The 18206-nt window shown below is 30.3% G+C and overlaps 4 protein-coding genes across 5 annotated transcripts in view; 3 read left to right on the top strand and 1 right to left on the bottom strand.

Annotated features, from left to right (window-relative positions):
• Positions 1 to 138: 138 nt before the first annotated feature.
• On the top strand, positions 139 to 2372 carry LOAG_06219 (jmjC domain-containing protein; the record flags this gene model as incomplete). Its single annotated transcript, XM_020447090.1, has 6 exons — positions 139 to 324; positions 666 to 906; positions 1140 to 1290; positions 1472 to 1709; positions 1820 to 1942; positions 2260 to 2372. The coding sequence occupies 6 exons, from the start codon at positions 139 to 141 to the stop codon at positions 2302 to 2304; spliced, it is 984 nt and encodes a 327-aa protein (XP_020302644.1). The 3' UTR covers positions 2305 to 2372.
• A 2604-nt stretch (positions 2373 to 4976) lies between these two features.
• LOAG_06218 (30S ribosomal protein S12) lies at positions 4977 to 6181 on the top strand (the record flags this gene model as incomplete). The annotated part of the gene is made up of 3 exons (XM_003141754.2): positions 4977 to 5064; positions 5262 to 5389; positions 5843 to 6181. 3 exons carry the CDS (start codon positions 4977 to 4979, stop codon positions 5957 to 5959), a joined length of 333 nt encoding a protein of 110 aa, XP_003141802.1. The 3' UTR covers positions 5960 to 6181.
• Positions 6182 to 6379: 198 nt separating this feature from the next.
• On the bottom strand, positions 6380 to 11400 carry LOAG_06217. Of its 2 annotated transcripts, none has more exons than XM_020447089.1 (10): positions 11238 to 11400; positions 10808 to 10945; positions 10353 to 10563; positions 10070 to 10182; positions 9508 to 9651; positions 8899 to 9033; positions 8238 to 8420; positions 8015 to 8098; positions 7689 to 7822; positions 6380 to 7286 (listed from the first exon to the last, which is right to left on the bottom strand). In XM_020447089.1, the coding sequence occupies exons 3-10, from the start codon at positions 10453 to 10455 to the stop codon at positions 7106 to 7108; spliced, it is 1077 nt and encodes a 358-aa protein (XP_020305279.1). In that variant the 5' UTR covers positions 10456 to 10563; positions 10808 to 10945; positions 11238 to 11400; the 3' UTR covers positions 6380 to 7105. The 2 variants fall into 2 exon arrangements, with proteins under 2 accessions (XP_020305279.1, XP_003141801.1); XM_003141753.2 differs by having other exon boundaries at positions 10353 to 10475.
• A 3882-nt stretch (positions 11401 to 15282) lies between these two features.
• Positions 15283 to 18206, top strand: part of LOAG_18318 (hypothetical protein) — a 3993-nt gene continuing 1069 nt past the window's right edge. Inside the window, exons 1-6 of the mRNA XM_020450980.1 lie at positions 15283 to 15491; positions 15757 to 16095; positions 16367 to 16487; positions 16669 to 16853; positions 17124 to 17239; positions 17749 to 17947. Coding sequence (XP_020305278.1) covers positions 15300 to 15491; positions 15757 to 16095; positions 16367 to 16487; positions 16669 to 16853; positions 17124 to 17239; positions 17749 to 17947 — 1152 coding nt within the window. The 5' untranslated portion in view covers positions 15283 to 15299. The remainder of the gene's footprint in view (positions 15492 to 15756; positions 16096 to 16366; positions 16488 to 16668; positions 16854 to 17123; positions 17240 to 17748; positions 17948 to 18206) is intronic.

Genomic DNA, 18206 nt, shown 5'->3' with positions numbered 1-18206 from the left:
CAGGAAGTTTATTATGTCGTCATATTTTTAATATGCTTGATTGAACAGTAAAATATATGATATTATGACGTTGTTATAACTGCTTCATGTACTTTGAAAAGAAGAAAAAATTCGTCGATGTAAAATTTTAGATTACTAATGGAATCATATACCGATGTGCGTTCAAAAATTGCATACTTAGAACCGTTCGTAATGTCTGGATGTATTAATGATTGGAAAGCTACTGCATGGACATATCAACGATTGGCGGAAATTGTAAAACCTGCGGAAAGAGACGAATTTTTAAGGATAAGATTAGGTCCGAAAGAACATTTAAGAGGAAAAGTTGGTTTTAGCTTGTTTTATTTTTACAAAATAAGTGTGGTAATGATGAAATTAACTAAATTCACACCATTTAAAATGGAGATATACTTGCTGATTTCAGTAGTAGCAAGTTTAGAGCACCATGTTTAATGCTAGGAAATGGAATTATTTTTGGAATTTTTGTAAAGTAAAATTTGTTGATTAAATAAGTTAGTAAAGTTAAAATGATAACTGAAATGAAACAATATATCACATACATTTCGTGTTGTTTTGATCTAATTTTGTATCAGGAAATTTAATTCAGCGGGAAAAAAGTGAGAAGTATTAAAGGAACGATGAATAGGGTAATTATATTAATGCAGATTATATTCGAAAATGAATCAAAAATGGCATACCTCTCCAGTCTGGAACAATTCTTTAAATGGTTTAATGGTGAAGCAACATTGATGACAGATGATCACAAGATAGTAGATAGAGCAGATCATTGGGGATATTTCGATTATAATTATGTTTTCGATATTATGGATCCGGAAAATATCAGCGATATCAATTGGCGACACCTTGGGTTAGATGCTGATCCTGCTGATTCAACCATTTGGATTGGTATCTTGTTTTTGTATTTAGTTGATTTGAATGAATTACACCGGTTACAAGTTCATCATATTGTTTCCGGATGTGGAACAATTACAGAAGTTCAATAAATGATTGAATCAGCGATGATTTTGAGTTAGAATTTAATCAGTTGATTAAAGTTATTATAAGTTTATTAATTTAATATTTCTCATCCCATAGATCTGGGTTCAGATATGAACAAGATAGGAATATTTGTATTTCAGGGACACCAGGTGCTCACACGCCGTGTCATTATGATTCATATGGTTATAACGTGCATGCTCAACTTTCCGGATCAAAACGATGGATTCTGTTTGAGCCAAATGAAAACATGAAACCGGTTCGAATCCCATATGAGGAATCCACTGTTTTCAGGTTTGGGATTCTTTTCCCCAAACTTTGTTCTTATTTTCTCTTTGCTAAAATACACGAAGTTTTCATTCTGAATCACATATGCGAAATAAGTAAGTCCGAAATTTCATTTTAGGAACTGAATTCTCAATCAATAAAAACTATAGTGTTGTATCCGTAGGCTGGAATATTAGTATCGTTTCAGTAGTTTGGACGTAATTGGTGCTGATAGTTCATTGCAAGGCAAAAAGATAAGAATGGTTACATTGAGAAGGGGTGATGTGATATTTGTGCCGCCTGGATGGTGGCATTGCGTTCAGTGTGTCAGTGTTAATGAAAATGAAAAAGATTTGAATAATATCAGTGTCTCGGTAAATACATGGATACCGCTTGTTGATTATGACCGAATTCCTCGTTTACAAGAAGCCGCTGTATCTACCATGGTAATTTTGCTTCCTTTTTTCAATGTTTACTTGGAATTTAAGTTTTTGAAGTTTCGAGTTGCAATTGTGCGATGGACTTTTGTTTTAATTATACTTTATTTGATGTTTAGGTGGCCATTCTTATTCGATCCGGTTTAATAACTTCGAAACAAATTTGTTTATCAGAATCACTGGGATGCTATGACGATTCCTTGTGTGATTTCGAGAAATTATTGAAGGAAATGAAAAATAAGGTAATATATTCCTTTTAATAAGTATCAGTAAGTTGAAGAAGCTTGGAAATAAGTACTCTATTTTACTTATCTTAGCAACTCTTCTCTTTCTCTCTATTTAGCTTGGCAATGTTAACAGTATTAAAACACGGAAATTGTGCTACGTTCACTTAACTGTAATCGACAGTGTCATATTACATTACTGTTAACTGACGTGTTATTATTCAGGAGTTTTATAATGTAAGTTTGGTTATTTCAGAAACCAAATGATGAAAGTTTTCATCGTTTGATGGATTTTGTAGAAAAACAGAAAAAAAAAATAACAGTTTTACCCATAGTTTTGTTCACTGAATTCCGCGCTGAACAGGAAAAAGGACCTTTGAAAATCGTGGATTCATCAGATGACCCGATGTATCGCGCCAATTTTACTGCTTCATCATCAAGTATCAACACATTTCAAAAACATTTCATCAATTCTTTGTTATCGGAAAAAGTTTTAACAGCATTAATAACACAATTACAAGAATGGACTTGAGGCAGTACTTTCGATAGGAATATCTCATATATAAAAGACAGTAGTTTATTTAGTAAATTGGTAAGTGAAATTTTTCATAACAACCGTCAATTTTTTATTGTGAGGAAAGGTTTGTTGGCCTTACTAACTTAGTTACAATGGATCATTGACAAATCTTGAGAAACCATATTTTTTGTAATATAAGAAATCGATGATAAATTGGTGTACTTTTTCTTTTTGAATTTATCCTTGTATTCACAAGTTCTTTTTGTTTTATCTTTATGTTTATCATATCAGTCATCTATTGCTGATGGATACAGTAACTCTTCAAGCCTCGACTAACTTTATTGGTATGTTTAGGATTTAAAATCATTTTATGTTTTAGGGATTGTAGCTTCATAGCTTAGTTTTTGTAATACATTTTTGTAGCCTTATTATTTGTAATATTTTTACATGACTAACACTTTACTAATTAGGAAAACTGTCTCATTGAAACATTAGATCAACAGTTAACTGTTTACATTTATTTGTTCCATTTATTTATTTATTTATCTCTGTACCTTTCCCCCCTCTTTTCCTGGTCATTCAACCGTTGCATTAGCTATAATTTTGAATCTGACATTTTTGACATTATCTGATATTTTTTGACATTATCTTTGTTACACGGAAAGTTTAGACGAACTGAAATATACTGATCTATTATCTTCGCTTTTCCGCCACCCTATAGCTTAATTTATAGATATTTGATCTTTAGCATAATGATTCGACATATTTTTCTGTATTCTTAGTTTATCGTTTGAGGAAAAAAATTCTTATAATGTTTTTTACAATTATCATTTCATCTTCTTTATTTTATGCACAGTTTTTTGGCAGTTGCTCATTATATTTTTAATTGATTGATTGTTTTATTACTATTTCTCAAGATGCTAAAAATTATCTATAACTTTTGTAAAAAAGATTGTCAGCATATGAGTTAGTGCTTTTATCAGTTAGATCTTACTAGATGAGATGTTCTGACGTAAATTTAAAATAACAGAAATGAATTCACGAAGGATCTGTTGACAATAATTTTAAGAATACAAATATTCATCTATTATATTCTCAACGATTTAAATGTTTATAGGTAATATTAGGTCATTAGTAATTATTGGGCGATATTTTTGATATTATTATTATTATTGTTATCGTTATCATTATCATCACCATGATCATCATTGTGTTGTCATTGTCGCTATCACTGTCATTATCATCATCATTATCATTATTGCTTTTATTATTGTATAGTTGCGTTATTCAAATTGCCTCATATATTCATGTACCTTTAAAAGATGAAATACTGCTACCTGAATAAATATTAATATCATTTTTGATTTCTCTATTCATGTCATTTTAGATTTGCATGTGTATTTTAATAAAATGGATCTTCCTCTGTACATAAATTTCTTTGTCTTTTTGTTTTAAACGTCTTGCATTGATGGAGGGATATTTTTTTTAACGAATTAATATGCATTAAAATTAATTGTACTTTGATTTATGAAAGCAATTAAATTATACTTTATATTTTTTGTTTTGATGCAATCTTCCACACTCATTTTGGCATGTTTCATATTTATCGAAATATCTCAAATATTTATTTAAAATGTTTGCATCGTATCATAATTATTACTTGCTTTCCCTAAAATATTGAAATGATTGCAACGCTTTTTGGGAATTTCATTTCAAGTTAAGTTTTTGCATTCCTAATAATAATCGTTGACAATAATATTGGCATTTACCACTATACGATACTTTTGTTGACATTTTAATTGATGCTTTAATTTATGAAAATAATACAATAGTATGCGATTGAGAATGTAGTGTAGTAAATTTATAATTTCGGATGATTCGTCAGTTTATTTCAGGAGTGAAATCAATAATTACTAAATCAAATCAATGTGATTTTGATATAAGTAACCGTGTTTACCTTGTCCTGCATAAGTAATCATCATGTGGCTAAACAAATTGTTGATTTGGTCACAGCGAAGTTACACTTCCTGTCAGTTTCTGCCTTGTATTAGCAAGTTAACTATTGATACCAGTATTATGCATAAATTCAACGTCCATACGACACAATGTTATGGTCGTGAAGAAATTTTGCAGGTAATACATTGGTGTTGTAAGATATGTAAATTAAATTATTATGTAAATTATCACATTGATGTTGTAAGATATGTAAATTACGTATTGTTTAAGTCTTTTTTCTTTTTTTTTCTAAACAATATTTCTGTATAATTGCCAATTAATTTTCACTTCATAATTATCGGCTAGCTTTTGAAGGATTTATATTTTAGCTTTTATACGTTAAGTATTAATCAAATACTTTTCAGATTATTTCAATGACTTAAGCTTCTGAAAAACATATAAATGTCATTTCCAAAAGTAAACTAATAGCTCACCATTGGGTATCTTTTAAAATCTATTTATTTGGAATTCATGGTTTTACATTGGTAGGTAGAGGGTCGATAACGAAAAAGTTATTTTTTTTATTAGCGTATGCACAGGATGGATGGACCACCTAAACGTCGTAGCCGTAGCAGGGATCATACGGCGATTCGTGGTTTCAATCATTTCAAAGGGATTGTTTTAAAAAGTACATTTTTCATCAATTATGGAATGAATAATTTCACTCTGGGAATGGATATTTCGTATATTTGTGCTATTTATTTATGTTTGTATACACATAAATTCTTTCTAATTGTTTGTTAATATAATTTGTGATTATTTATAATTTTATTGAAGTATTTGGAAGAACCAAATTAAGGAAATTTATCAAACAATTGTTTGTAGCTTTGATAAGGCATCCGAAGAAACCAAATTCGGGAAATCGTAAGTGTGCTTTGGTGCGTTTAAGTAATGGCAAGGAAGTATGTGCTTATATTCCAGGTGTTGGCCATAATTTACAAGAGCATTCGCAGGTCTGTTCTTTTTTTTCGCTTTTAGAAAGTTAATTTTGCAATTAGTGAACGCTGTCTTTATATATATATATATATATATATATTGCGTTTCAAAGATCAATTCTTATTGATATCACAGTGTGACGAAATATATAATCGGAAGTATATTTTGCTCTACGAATTCTACTTTATTGAGCGGAGAAAAATGAGAGAATTGAAGGAATATGCAAATTTGTAGTTTAAGAAGGGAAAGTAAGAAAAATTGAGAAGGGAATAAGTCTAAGAAATGGAAATGCTTATATATTATTAGTATTGTTTTTATCCAAGGAGATTTTAAATTTCATCCTGTCTTGAAATATTTCGTTGCATGAAATTCATTAGAATACTTCGAACAAAAATATGCGAAGTTCCAAGAAAAGTTGAAATTTGACTTGCAATTCTTCTCATTGAAAAAAAGTTTGGAAAAAATTACAGGTGATGGTACGTGGTGGACGTCGGCGTGATCTTCAAAGTGTGCGAGCAGAAATAATACGTGGTAAGCTTGATTGTGCTCCACTACAGAAGAAAGCAAAGAAAGCAGCAGCTAAGTAGTTGGTGAAGATTTGCAAGTTCTTGTTAAGTATTTGATTTTTTCCTCTTGTATTTTTTGTACTTATAATGATGTAATGCTTCCGCTCTCCTGCAGCATTCGATCGAAATATCAAATTACTTTATCTCACTTGATAATGAAATCGCACACGTAATCACCAATGGCGTACTATATCCATTCTTCATTAATCACTTAAAGCCACTGATTCGTCTCATGAACGTTCCCTTATCATTATCATTGCCTGAGTCATCATTAGCGTTAAACTTGCAGTTCTCATGGTTCAAACGTAAATGGTAAATGTTAAAACGATCAAATCAGAATCTCACAAACATATTTGAATATGGCTAGACTAAATTTCAAATTTAATTTCCTTCTGCGAAAATGGAGCAATTAATTGCAGTATAACATGATGCACTACTGATTAGCAGTTTGATGAATTAGAAATATTTATTTCTGCACCAATAAAAGAAAAGATTTATCAAAGTTTAACAGGGCAGTACTGTTGAACTTCAGCACTTCATGACTATGTTTGATAACAAACAACACCACATACTGACATTGACGCCAATAACAATAGATGGTAACTTTCTGATTTTTGCACAAAATTAAAGTGTGAGTTATGAACGAAGCTAATTTCTTCATATTAACGGTTTTTCTGGTGCTATGACTCGAGTACCAAAACTTCCTCAATATTTTACGGTAAAAATGTTTTGGGTTTTCAGGAATGCTGACGCTTAAGTTAATATGTTAATATGTTAGTTTTAAATGAATTAATGGAAACAGGCAACGGATATATACATTTTTGTTCTCGGTAACAAAAGGGACTAAATTTGTCAGAAATTCGAAAGCATATCTGTTAAGGAGAACCTCCTGTCGAGTCACAGTAAGAGTCAGATTCAATTCATTAACCAAATAGTTTCAAAATAGTGTCTTAAAACATGCCGTACATAACTTTCATGTAATTTGTTGAGGAAGCGTTCTAAGTGGCATTGTGAGGCTTAATTTAGACATTAGAGAAATAAAAGGAAGAAGACGCAATATTACATTGTGTTTTGTACTCATTCAAGTAGAGAAAACAAAAAATTCCTGAAAAAGAGAAGGTGATGAGACAAAGCTTCTGAATTATTTGATATGTAGAAAAGGTAATATTAAGCAACGTTAAAGCCAATACGAGTCATATCTCCATTCGATAATTCTGAACTTTTTATTTTATTCATGAATTCCGGTCGTATCTTCAGCTTCTTCGATTTTTCCCAAGCAAACATCGATTTTCCAAAGTGTCCATTACGTGCTGTTTCCTTATAGATCGGCTTTAATAAGCCCAGCTCACTAAAATATGCTTCTGACAAACTGAAGTTTTTTACCGAAGTACCAAATTTTTGGATTTATAACTATCACTGAATTATTTGATTCGCATAAAACAACATTATCCAAATATTATAGATGTTATCAATAACAACCTAATTCCATTCCGTAGCTCAATTAACCAACCTCGGCTTTATACAATTGTTAAAGTTTAGAGTAATTTCCCTCTGCTTAAAGTGTGATAGCTTACTTCCAAATTATGATATGATTAAATGCAGCATAAATAATATTGAATATTGAGTAACAAAACCATCCTTTTCCTATTCACAGCGCTCAAATCATAAATCTAATTTTAAACATCAAACAGAGTCCGTTCCCTTTTATAGCCCCATTAAATTCGTCCATTAAAGTGAACGTTTGAGATACCGAATGATGATGCCCGGCCGAAGATCAAAATTGTCGTTCACAATTGTTAACAATTCATCTTCTGTTAAATTACTCGTTCCATAGTCAACAACTGTTATTGAGAGTGGCTCTGCGATACCAATGGCATACGATACCTACAGAAACTGTTGGCATTTTGCTATTTGCTACACAAAAACGACAATAGCAGAATTTTGGATTTAAGATCGTTTGAAAAAAATAATCTAGTCTTTTAAAAATAGATGACGCTTATCATCATTAAATTAAACAAAGAAGTGAATATCCACTACAGTTTCTTCATCCCCATTGGAACGATGAATAAACAATACCTGAATCAAGCATCGTTTACAAATACCAGCATCCACAAGCGATTTGGCAACCCATCGGGCGCCATAGGCTGCCGAACGATCTACCTAAACATTTGGCATAAAAAGTGCAAATATTAAAAATAAATTTAAATTATTAAAAAAGCATCAAAACAACTTATACACATCAGGCCTTCGAAAAGTTATTTATAATTCGAAAATTAATGTAAAAATCAGTATATTGTACCTTGGTCGGATCTTTACCAGAAAATGCACCACCACCATGAGCACCCCAACCACCATATGTATCGACAATTATTTTACGACCAGTTAGGCCAGCATCACTTTGTGGACCACCGACCGTAAAGTTGCCGCATGGATTCAAATAAAACTTCGTAGCCGCATCCATGAAATGCTGTGGAACTATTTCCTAAAAATTTAAACAGAGATTCATTCTATTTAAATTTTGTTTAATAAGGAAACTGTAAGGTAAACAAGAAAAATTATTGAAAATAAACAAAATACATCAGAGAGGATTTACAGCTTATAATTCAAAAGATAATGCTAATGTAACAATATCAACAAATTCTATTACAAAAAGCTAAACTTACCAATCGCTCTATGACTACATAGGAATTCAGTTAGTCTTTAAATTCGGATAATCTCAAATAAAACATGTAAACACACACACACACACACATACACACACACATGCACACACATAGACATATATACATACATACATAAATGCATACATACATACATACACACATATATACACACATACATACATACGTACATTACATACATACATACATGCATGCATACATACATACATACATACATACATACATACATACATACATACACCTTCATATAGTGATGGCAACATAGCAAAAAAGGCTTACACTTATTACATTCTTCATTAGATCAGTTCGAATTTTTTCCAACGAAGTTGTAGCCTTGTGCTGTGCTGATATGACAATTGTATGAACTCGAACCGGTATACATGCGCCATATTCAAATTTGTATTCTACTGTTACCTGAATTATAATAACAAATTAGAAAAAAAAACAATTAAGTTTACTTATAGCTGAAACTGCCTAATAAGAAACTCGTTGGTGGAATAACAACTAAAGGGTAGAAATGCATCATATTTGGATGATTTTTCTCACATGATCATATGCCAATCTTGGTCAGACCTCAGTATAAATTAACATCTGCATCTAATCAATTAACCCAGAATTTGTCAACAGTCATTTATTTCAGAAATGTTAAACTTCATAAAGATTATATATCCATATTTTTTAATCTTCTAATTCATCCCTAATGAACTCCTGTTTCGCCTGTTCCAAGACCTCTATGATATCTTTCATGGACTGATCATCCGATTGTGGATATAAGTTTGAGTTACATTGTTCAGGAAAGATTTTTTCTCACTAATTTCCTGTTGCTTTCTACTTCATTGTTTATAACGAAAAAAGAAAAAATGGAAAGTTTCACATAGACATAAATACCTGTGACTTTGAGTCAGGCAAAGCCCATTCAAGAGTACCATTTCTTCGCAACTCATGGAGTCGTGCAAGCAGTTTATGGGCTAGTAGCAAAGATAATGGCATGCGTTCTTCTGTTTCATCCGTTGCATAACCGAACATCAATCCCTGGAAAAGATCAACAAATTTTCCATAGGAATAGAAGATGAAATCTGAGTTATTTTTCGTTTGGATTCTTTAAATGACATAAAAGTGTAGGAAGGAAAATGCCTTGTGATTAACTAATAAGCAATAAAATTGTCGCAGTGAGTAAAGAACATCAAAAATTGACTCCAGGAAAAAAACTTTTAGTATGTTCCATTTTTCTTTTAACTAGTAACGAAAGTAAATAACTATATTCGATTATTTATAACTGGTTTTCGGCATAAAAGAAAAAAAACCAATTTAAATTTGCCATATGATCGAAGATGATAACAGAAAGTGATTTTAATGGTATTATTTTTCATAACCTTTCAATTAAGGGTTTCAAGAGGTAAATATTCAACATCGAACTTGTTTGAAAGGAAAATGAACAAGAAGAAACAACCTGATCACCGGCACCAATGTCTTCCATTTTCCGATTCAAATGCACTCCAGCTGCTATTTCAGGTGCTTGCTGTTCTAATGCAATTATCACATTACATGTTTTATAATCAAAACCTATAAAAAACAACAAGTTCTATAGCTAAAGCATATGATCAAAGCATTTCTTCAGATATGACTTTCTAGATGCATACTGTCCCTGATGCAAGCGTGGTTTCGAGAATCAGTAAATCTGAATACTGCTGTTGATAAAATAACAGCAGTTCTATAAATTTCTAATAATAGACCCTTGGAGGAATCGTCGAATCCTATCTGTTGCACCGTATCCCTAACGATTTGATAGTAATCAACATTTGCACTAGATGTAATTTCCCCACACAGCATCAACATGTCCGTTTTGGCTACCGTTTCTGTAAGAAAGTAACTACTTTAAACGGACATTAGTTTTAGCTGTATTGAGGAAATTAACTTAATGTATGTAGTCGGTAGGAGTTTGATCTGAAATAACAATTAATCAAAGAGGAATAAGTTCAAAGGCAAAAATATCATTCAAAAAATTATCAGAAATCCATTTCTCGATTGGCAAATAACTTATAATCTACTCTCTGCTAAATAGCTCTAGCTTAACTCCCAGAATTAGTGCACACTTATGCTAAATGCTAAAAAAAACATGCGCAATTTTTTAAAAAATGATATCTAAGCTATTTAAAAAAGAAAAATCAGGTTTCGATTGTTCAGATACCGCATGCAACTTTTGCATTCGGATCCTGCGCAAGATGGGCATCCAAAACAGCATCCGATATCATATCGCACATTTTATCCGGATGACCTTCGCTTACCGACTCCGAAGTAAAAAGAAATCTTTGATTACGAAACAGTTCTGAAAATTATAGTAATTTAAAGATTATGGAACTGAAATCATTCTCAGTGAATATAACTCGAATTATCCGTATGTATAATTATGATAATATCCAAAATTTATACCACACAAATAATGAAAATAATAAAAATTCATGCAAATGTTATTAACGAAGAAATTCGATAATTAGTACGCTATATTTGCAAACCATACTACGACCAGAAATGAAACTGTTCATCTTATATTATTTTCTCCTTTAGTTACCATATTATATATTGCTAACAAAATTAAATTTAACATTTCTGCAACTAACCAGAACTATTTCGATGCATTCCGAATCCGTCATGTGCCATCTTTTGAGAACTTTTTTTTTTATTTACTTGTAAAAAGTAAAGGTTGATTGGACGACGATGCAAATATAAACGATGAAACAATCGACACAATGTCAGTCGATAGCCAAATCTGCCCTAAAAATTCAAGAATAAATTGAAAAAGATTTTTGAAAAAATTGGCGGAAAAAAGATAAAATCCCAATTTACTTCGTGTTATATACACGTAAACAATGTCAAGTGCATGGTGACATATTTAACGATGTCAAATGCCCTTTTATTCATTACCAAAATCAATCACAAATTTTTGGTATTAATCATTGATATGTGATGTTATACAGTCTTACCTTTTATATGCAAACTTATTTCTTCCTGTCCCACCTTTTTCTCCCTTCACTAATAAAATTTTTTCTTAAAAACTCTTCCCTCCACCCTTTTTCTTCTTTTCTTATTTATTTAAAACGGAAAAAATGCGGCAATGTATCAATGTAATGGCCTTTTTACAACCCGTATAATTGTGCCTCTATGGGTATGTTGGTTACGGTAATGTAAACTTTCGACAAAATTTGACACTTTCCCTTCCATTTCCTTAGCACCAAAATGAACAATTTATAAAATGCATTCATTACTATCTAAAATATATACCCAAACATTAATCGAATATAGATAATTTGAAATTATATAAATCGAAAATAGAAAATCAATTAATAGTAACAAATTTACTTAAATAATACACATATAACATAATAATAATTATTATCAAATATAATAATTACAAACGAAATATAGAAAGATTAAATATTGTTAATCAGAAGTAAAAAAGAATAATTAATATACCATGCAATGCTCTGTTGAGAAGATAAGATTGAAATTACCACAATGGAATATTAAAAAAAATTATGCAGTTATATTTACAATACTGTACAATGAAAAGAAAACAAAGAAAAAATAATTTAAAATTATAATAAAAATCATAAGTAGAAATTCAATTACTATCGTTAATTACTTAAAAAAAAAGCTAAAGAACAAAATTAAAATTAAACAAAGCAATAAATATTCAAATAATTCGATACTGCATAGAAATTATTGAACAGAACTTAAAACTTACTGACTAGAATGGAAAATATGAAAAGTTACAATTAAAAAATTTCAGATGACTATACAGATCGGACCAACGCTTCGTATTTATCACAGATGAGCACGAATGAAGTAATTATTAATGAAAATATTAGTATTGAATGATTGATGTAAATGTCTGTATAATGTGACGTGATTCGAATTTTCGAAAGGAAAAAAAAGCTACAAATATTCAAATAATTCAATACTATATGGAAATTATAGAAAATAAAATGTAGGAGAAATGAAATGAAAAATGCGTGAAATACATGGAAAATAAAAAGAAATCATAAGTTGGAGAGAAGAGAGAAATATAAGAGAAAAAATAACAAATGTAAATTTAATTAATAATATGAAAACATCATCAAAAGAATATGTTAAAAATGAGAGATAATATATATAGTTGAAAAGAAATGAGAAAAAAAATTGATGTGAATAATGCAAAAAAAACGGTAATTTAGGTGATTGAAAACGTAAAATGCAGAAATAGTAGCATTAATAATTGTAAATACCAATCGCAAAAGAAAGAAAAAAAAGGAAATGTTGAAGAAAGCGATCAAATAGATTAAATGTAATATAATCGAACTGAATGTTATACATAAAGTGATATCAAAGGAAAAAAAATTCAAAACATCAGCAAATTTAAAAACCATATGCTAAGGAAGATTTGAAAAATCATGAACTGACAAAAAGTTTTAAAAGTTATAAAATGACAACAATGAGGAATGGAAAATAAAACCACAAAGCGATGTCATCCTTGCAATAACACATGGAAAAATTGCACAATTTAAACTACAAATACAAATATTCTCGCGTAATTGTGATAAAAGTTGGAATAAAATAAAATGAAACCAAAAGAATGGAACTGATAATGAAGGATGAAATTAAATTATGAAAGAGAAATAAAATTTAAAATGTTCCAAAATTTTCAAACAAAAAAAAAACGACGAAAGTTTTGAAAGATAATCTTATGTTGGAAAAAAAGAATAATCACAAATTACTGTGAAATAATAGAAATAAAAAGAAATTTCAAGAATTTTTAGAGGCTAAAAGAAGAAGCAATAGTTACACCTGATATCTCAATAAATGACGGAATTCCCGAGAATTCATGGCGAAATATATGTGATAATGACTTTTAGCTTAGAACAATTACAAAATAAAACCGTTATGTTACTAATGAAAATATCTTTTTACGGTTTGTTAAGTGATAGAAAAAAAAAGATCCATCCATTTCATGGTAAGGAAATGAAAGATCCGGTGACCGGAAAAATGGAAGATGAAGTAGCAACATAGAATAAAACCGGCAATCAGCAAATATCTCTCCTACGATCCGTTCCCAATTAACCCTAAAAGTTTAGGTTTAGTGACAACTTGCGAAATCCCGAAACAAAAGTTGTTCCGAAGACATTTAGCTGCTGTTATGATGTTAGTGTATAAAGGGGGAAAATATCAGGCAAGAATTCACCAATTACGGATGTACCATTTCCAGAAATGACATCATAAAACCGGATGTCAGGAAAGATTACTAGTGAAAAGTTAAAAACATCAAACGAAATGATATTTCCAATTTTCCGATGACATTTTTCAACATTTTCCAAATAATTATAATCCATATCTGGTTATTATTGTAATAAAAACACAGCGATTAAAATCTCTTTTGATTTCCATGGATGTACATTATAATGAAACCATAAGGAACTATTTAATAAATAATTTTTGATTTCCTTTTATTAATAAATAATTCCTGACAAATCAATAATCATTTGGTTGATAAGCCATTATCATGATAAATGATAGCATAATGAAGTAATATAATCTTTTCAAATTCACATAATTTTCCACTGCTCGTAGAAAAAAGGACAAATATGCAAAAGGAAAGGGAAAGAAATTGAACCATCTGAAATTTTATCATCAAGATAAATATAAGCCAATATTTAATCAAAATTTGCATGAAATTTATTGCAAAGAAAAACATAGAAAGTTCGAATTAAGTATCTCAGTTATTAAGTATTCAAATCATATAAAACAGTGTATTTATACATATTACTCAATTACTAAACTCATATTTGGAGACGTAAAAATTAGCAATTAAAACGTATTCCATGCAGTTTAATAAGCTAAAATATAAATATTTAGAATTAATTTGAATTAGATGTTTAGGGTTATATTAAATGTGAAAGAAATACAGACATTATCTGGATTGTTCAATTACTGAAAGTTGTAATTTCCTACATGACTAATTATTGTTTGCCTACTTAAATAATCAAATTAAGTATTTAAGTTACTTTCGAACTAAGTTACTTTTTAAGTTACCTCTTAAGTTTCACATTAAGTATACAAGTTACTACGATAAATAAACCTCTGTACGCGCGAAGGAAATACAGTAGGAAAGAAAACGCGAACAAAGCAATGAACTGATATAAGATAATAAATGCTACTTTCGCAATTTATCTCCCAACCGATCGTTAATTATTGTTACACGGCGGTAGGGTAGTAAATGAATATTTAGTGATTAGGGGATGGTAATGATATCAGGAAATGCCGGGAAAGGTAGGTGATGGTAATGTGAAGGAAGAAAGAGTTTAAACTATAGCATTCATTATATATTATCCAGTTCTATCTTTCCTTGTAAACCTAACTTGTATTCTTTATCCCTTTTGTGCATCCTTTTATCGAATTTTTAATTTTTCCTTTGCGCCTTTGCACTCTTTTTTTTAATCTTCTCTATGCACATTTTAAATTTTCAGTTAGTTAATTTTGAAATTAGTTGAAATCTATTGCAATTTAAAGTACTTTCTGTAAAATCATGAGTAGTTTAAGTTGCTAATTATCAAAACTTTCAATTAAAAGTGTATCAAAATGTAATACCGTTATTTTTTTTCAAAAATTGGTTTGATACTAATAATAAAAATATTTCAGATATACGAATTATGGATGAAATAGCTGAGAAATATCCATCATCAATTGATGAAGCATATATTGAAAATACAACAACACCAATACCACAACCCATTCGATTATGTGATATGTGTCATAATGATTCATGGAAATATCGTTGTCCACGATGCTCATTTCGTACTTGTTCATTGTTATGTTCCAAAGAACATAAAGTGAAATATGATGTAAGTTTTTAAGTTTCATCATTATTTCAAACCTGGTTCTTCTTTTTTTTCTTCTGGTATTAGTTGATAAAGGAGAATTCCTTTTTAAGTTTCCTTCTTTTTTTCTTTTTTTCGTTATCAGTTGAAAAAAATATCTATCATTAAACGACAGAACATTTATTTTTATTCATTTTGAAATACTTCCCTTTCTTTTTTGGTAATTATTTTGATGAAAGAAGGATTTCGTTTATATGCAAATGACGCGAAAATTATTTTCATATTATAGTGTTCTGGTGAGCGTGACAAATCATTTGATGTTATCAAAAGGCTTGTTGATTATTCATCGTCGGTAGCTGTTGATGACGAAAAATTCCTCAGTACTATCACAAAATCATTGAGTAATGCTACGGAATCTTTGACAGGAATAACTCATGCAAATATTCCTCATTCTGTACAAGAGTCAAAAGAAAATGAGAATAAGCTTGAAGTCATTCGTGATATTGCAACAGAAGGGATCATTGAAACTCATCATGATGAACATTGCGCAAATGGATTAGAAGATAATGGCAGTAGTAGTCTATTGGATGAAATCAACAATGAAAAAGAAGTGACGACATCATCACAAGTACTTTTTTTTGTATGTTTAAAATAGTGTAAGAATTCTTAGTTACTTTGTAGCTAAGAATTCCTTCATAATGGTTTTTATATATTAAATTGTTTATTTTCAATGCTTTCATTACCGATCTTAAGAAATTGTCATTTATGCCTCTCTCAACCTCTTTGCCTTTTTCACTCATTTCTCTCCCTCTCAGAAGAAAAAGAACGAGGAAAAAAAAGAGCAATTGTTCCAAAGCATTTGTTACATCAGTACTACATTTTACTCTTTTTAATTGTAGGTGGGTGGTGGAAAAGAGCTAAGATGGGAGCATATGGAACGGAAGACTATGGCTACGAAACGTTACTTACTCAACAATGCTCATCGAAGACGCATTTGGCTTACCATCACTCCTGATAAAGGTTTCTTTTCATCTCTTAATTCCAGTGATTTTTTTTTCCTTGTTTGCTGTGTTATTTCATGCAGTCAGTTTTTTTGAGTCCTCTGCTATATGTTGTGTAAAAATGGTTTTGTTTTTATTATTTTTAAAATTATATTTCTACAAAATTCATTTGCAAAAGATTTTAGTCAATGAAATTTCAGAGGGTAACAGTTCTCGCCATGAACAGTTTTCGGATACTGTATTTTGGACAATAAGAATGATTTTTCGTCGAGAAGAGCAGATTGAAGGTGGACGACAAATTGTTGAGGACGGATATACAGTAAATAATATTCCGGAAAGTATATCCGTAACAACGCTTCTACGACAATTCATCAAACCTAAAATAGTATCTTTGCAAAATTTAATCTCTATGATATTTTAAATCGGAATACTGATTTTGAACAATCTGATAATTCTCTTTGCTTTTACACTTTATAACCGATTTCGGTTGTTTCTGTCCTGGTTTTTTTTGATTCAGATCTTTTTCAGTTCTTTGATTTAGTTTTAAACTATTTTTGGAAGAGAAACATTCGGTGCGGCTTATAAGGAGCAGTATAACTATGCTATATCTCCCAGTTTTTATGGGACGGAAAGTTTTGATGAAATGATTTTGCAGATTGGACCTGTTGTTAGTAAGTCAGACCTTGATGCTGAGAAGATGACACCTTTCCAAGAAGCTGGTATGGATAAGTTGATGGTTTATATGCCTGTGCCTATTGAAGGAAAACAACGGTACATTATTATATAAGAATATTATATAAGTAAATGATATTCCGGAAAGCACATCCGTAACAATTTTTCTACGGCAATCTATCAAACCTATAGTGGTATTCTTTCAGAATTTAATTCTTCTTTTAAATCTAATGCTGGTTTTGAACAGTCTGTTCTCTTTGCTTTTGCACTTTATAATGTTGACTTATGAAATATCCTAATAATGCGAGTAGTTAATATAACCGATGATTTGAATTTTTCGGCCCATTAATTGTCTATGAAAAACAATAGCACTATTCTTGACCGTTCTGATTACAGTATGTTGGCCTTTATCTGATAGAAACGTTGGCTGGATAGGAGTATGAGAATTCCCCCACTTTTTTTGATCTAAAAAAATCGTTTGAATTTCATGTCAAATTTTTTGGATTTCCTGCAAATTGCATTCAGAAGTGAATTTTACTTCAGGAGAAATCAATCTTTGCAGCCTATTTTTTGTCGAGCAAACTGATAAATAATTTTATGTTTTTCAGTTATTATGTAATAGATTTGTCAAAGACGATTCTGGATAACACACGAAATCGTTTTATTTTGGACCATCCAACTTTCATTGTTACATTAGATAATCAATTCAATGATTATATTACGCTCAGTGAGCAGGAAGCACGAGAACTTCGAGAATTACAACGACGGAAAAACCGCGATGAAAATCGAAATGCTGTGCAAAATAATGTGTGTATTTTTTTCACCCTTTCCTTTTGAAATCATCAATTGGTTATTTAGCTTCTGTGCTGAATTCCACACCATATTCTTTTTTTTTTATATTCTTTTTTTTTTTGTTTAATTCAACAGCTTTGTTTGTAAAAAGGGAAAAAAATAGTTTAGTTAACATCCGTTATAACAGCACTTTTTTTTTTTTTTTTTTTTGTTTTTATTACTTGTAAATTACTACCTTGTTTTTAAATTGGTCCTATTTTTCTTTAGTTCCGTC

Source organism: Loa loa (genome assembly GCF_000183805.2).
Source record: "Loa loa unplaced genomic scaffold supercont3.261, whole genome shotgun sequence".
Taxonomy (NCBI): domain Eukaryota; kingdom Metazoa; phylum Nematoda; class Chromadorea; order Rhabditida; family Onchocercidae; genus Loa; species Loa loa.
This window is presented reverse-complemented; position numbering and strand designations above follow the sequence as displayed.

Coding starts and splice junctions, on each gene's coding strand:
- LOAG_06217 (XM_003141753.2), bottom strand. CDS start 11,277: ATGGCACATGACGGATTCGGAATGCATCGAAATAGTTCTG. Junction 10,476..10,807: donor GAATGCAAAAGTTGCATGCG/GTATCTGAACAA, acceptor ACTTTCTTACAG/AAACGGTAGCCAAAACGGAC. Junction 9,034..9,507: donor TGCCTGACTCAAAGTCACAG/GTATTTATGTCT, acceptor ATTATAATTCAG/GTAACAGTAGAATACAAATT.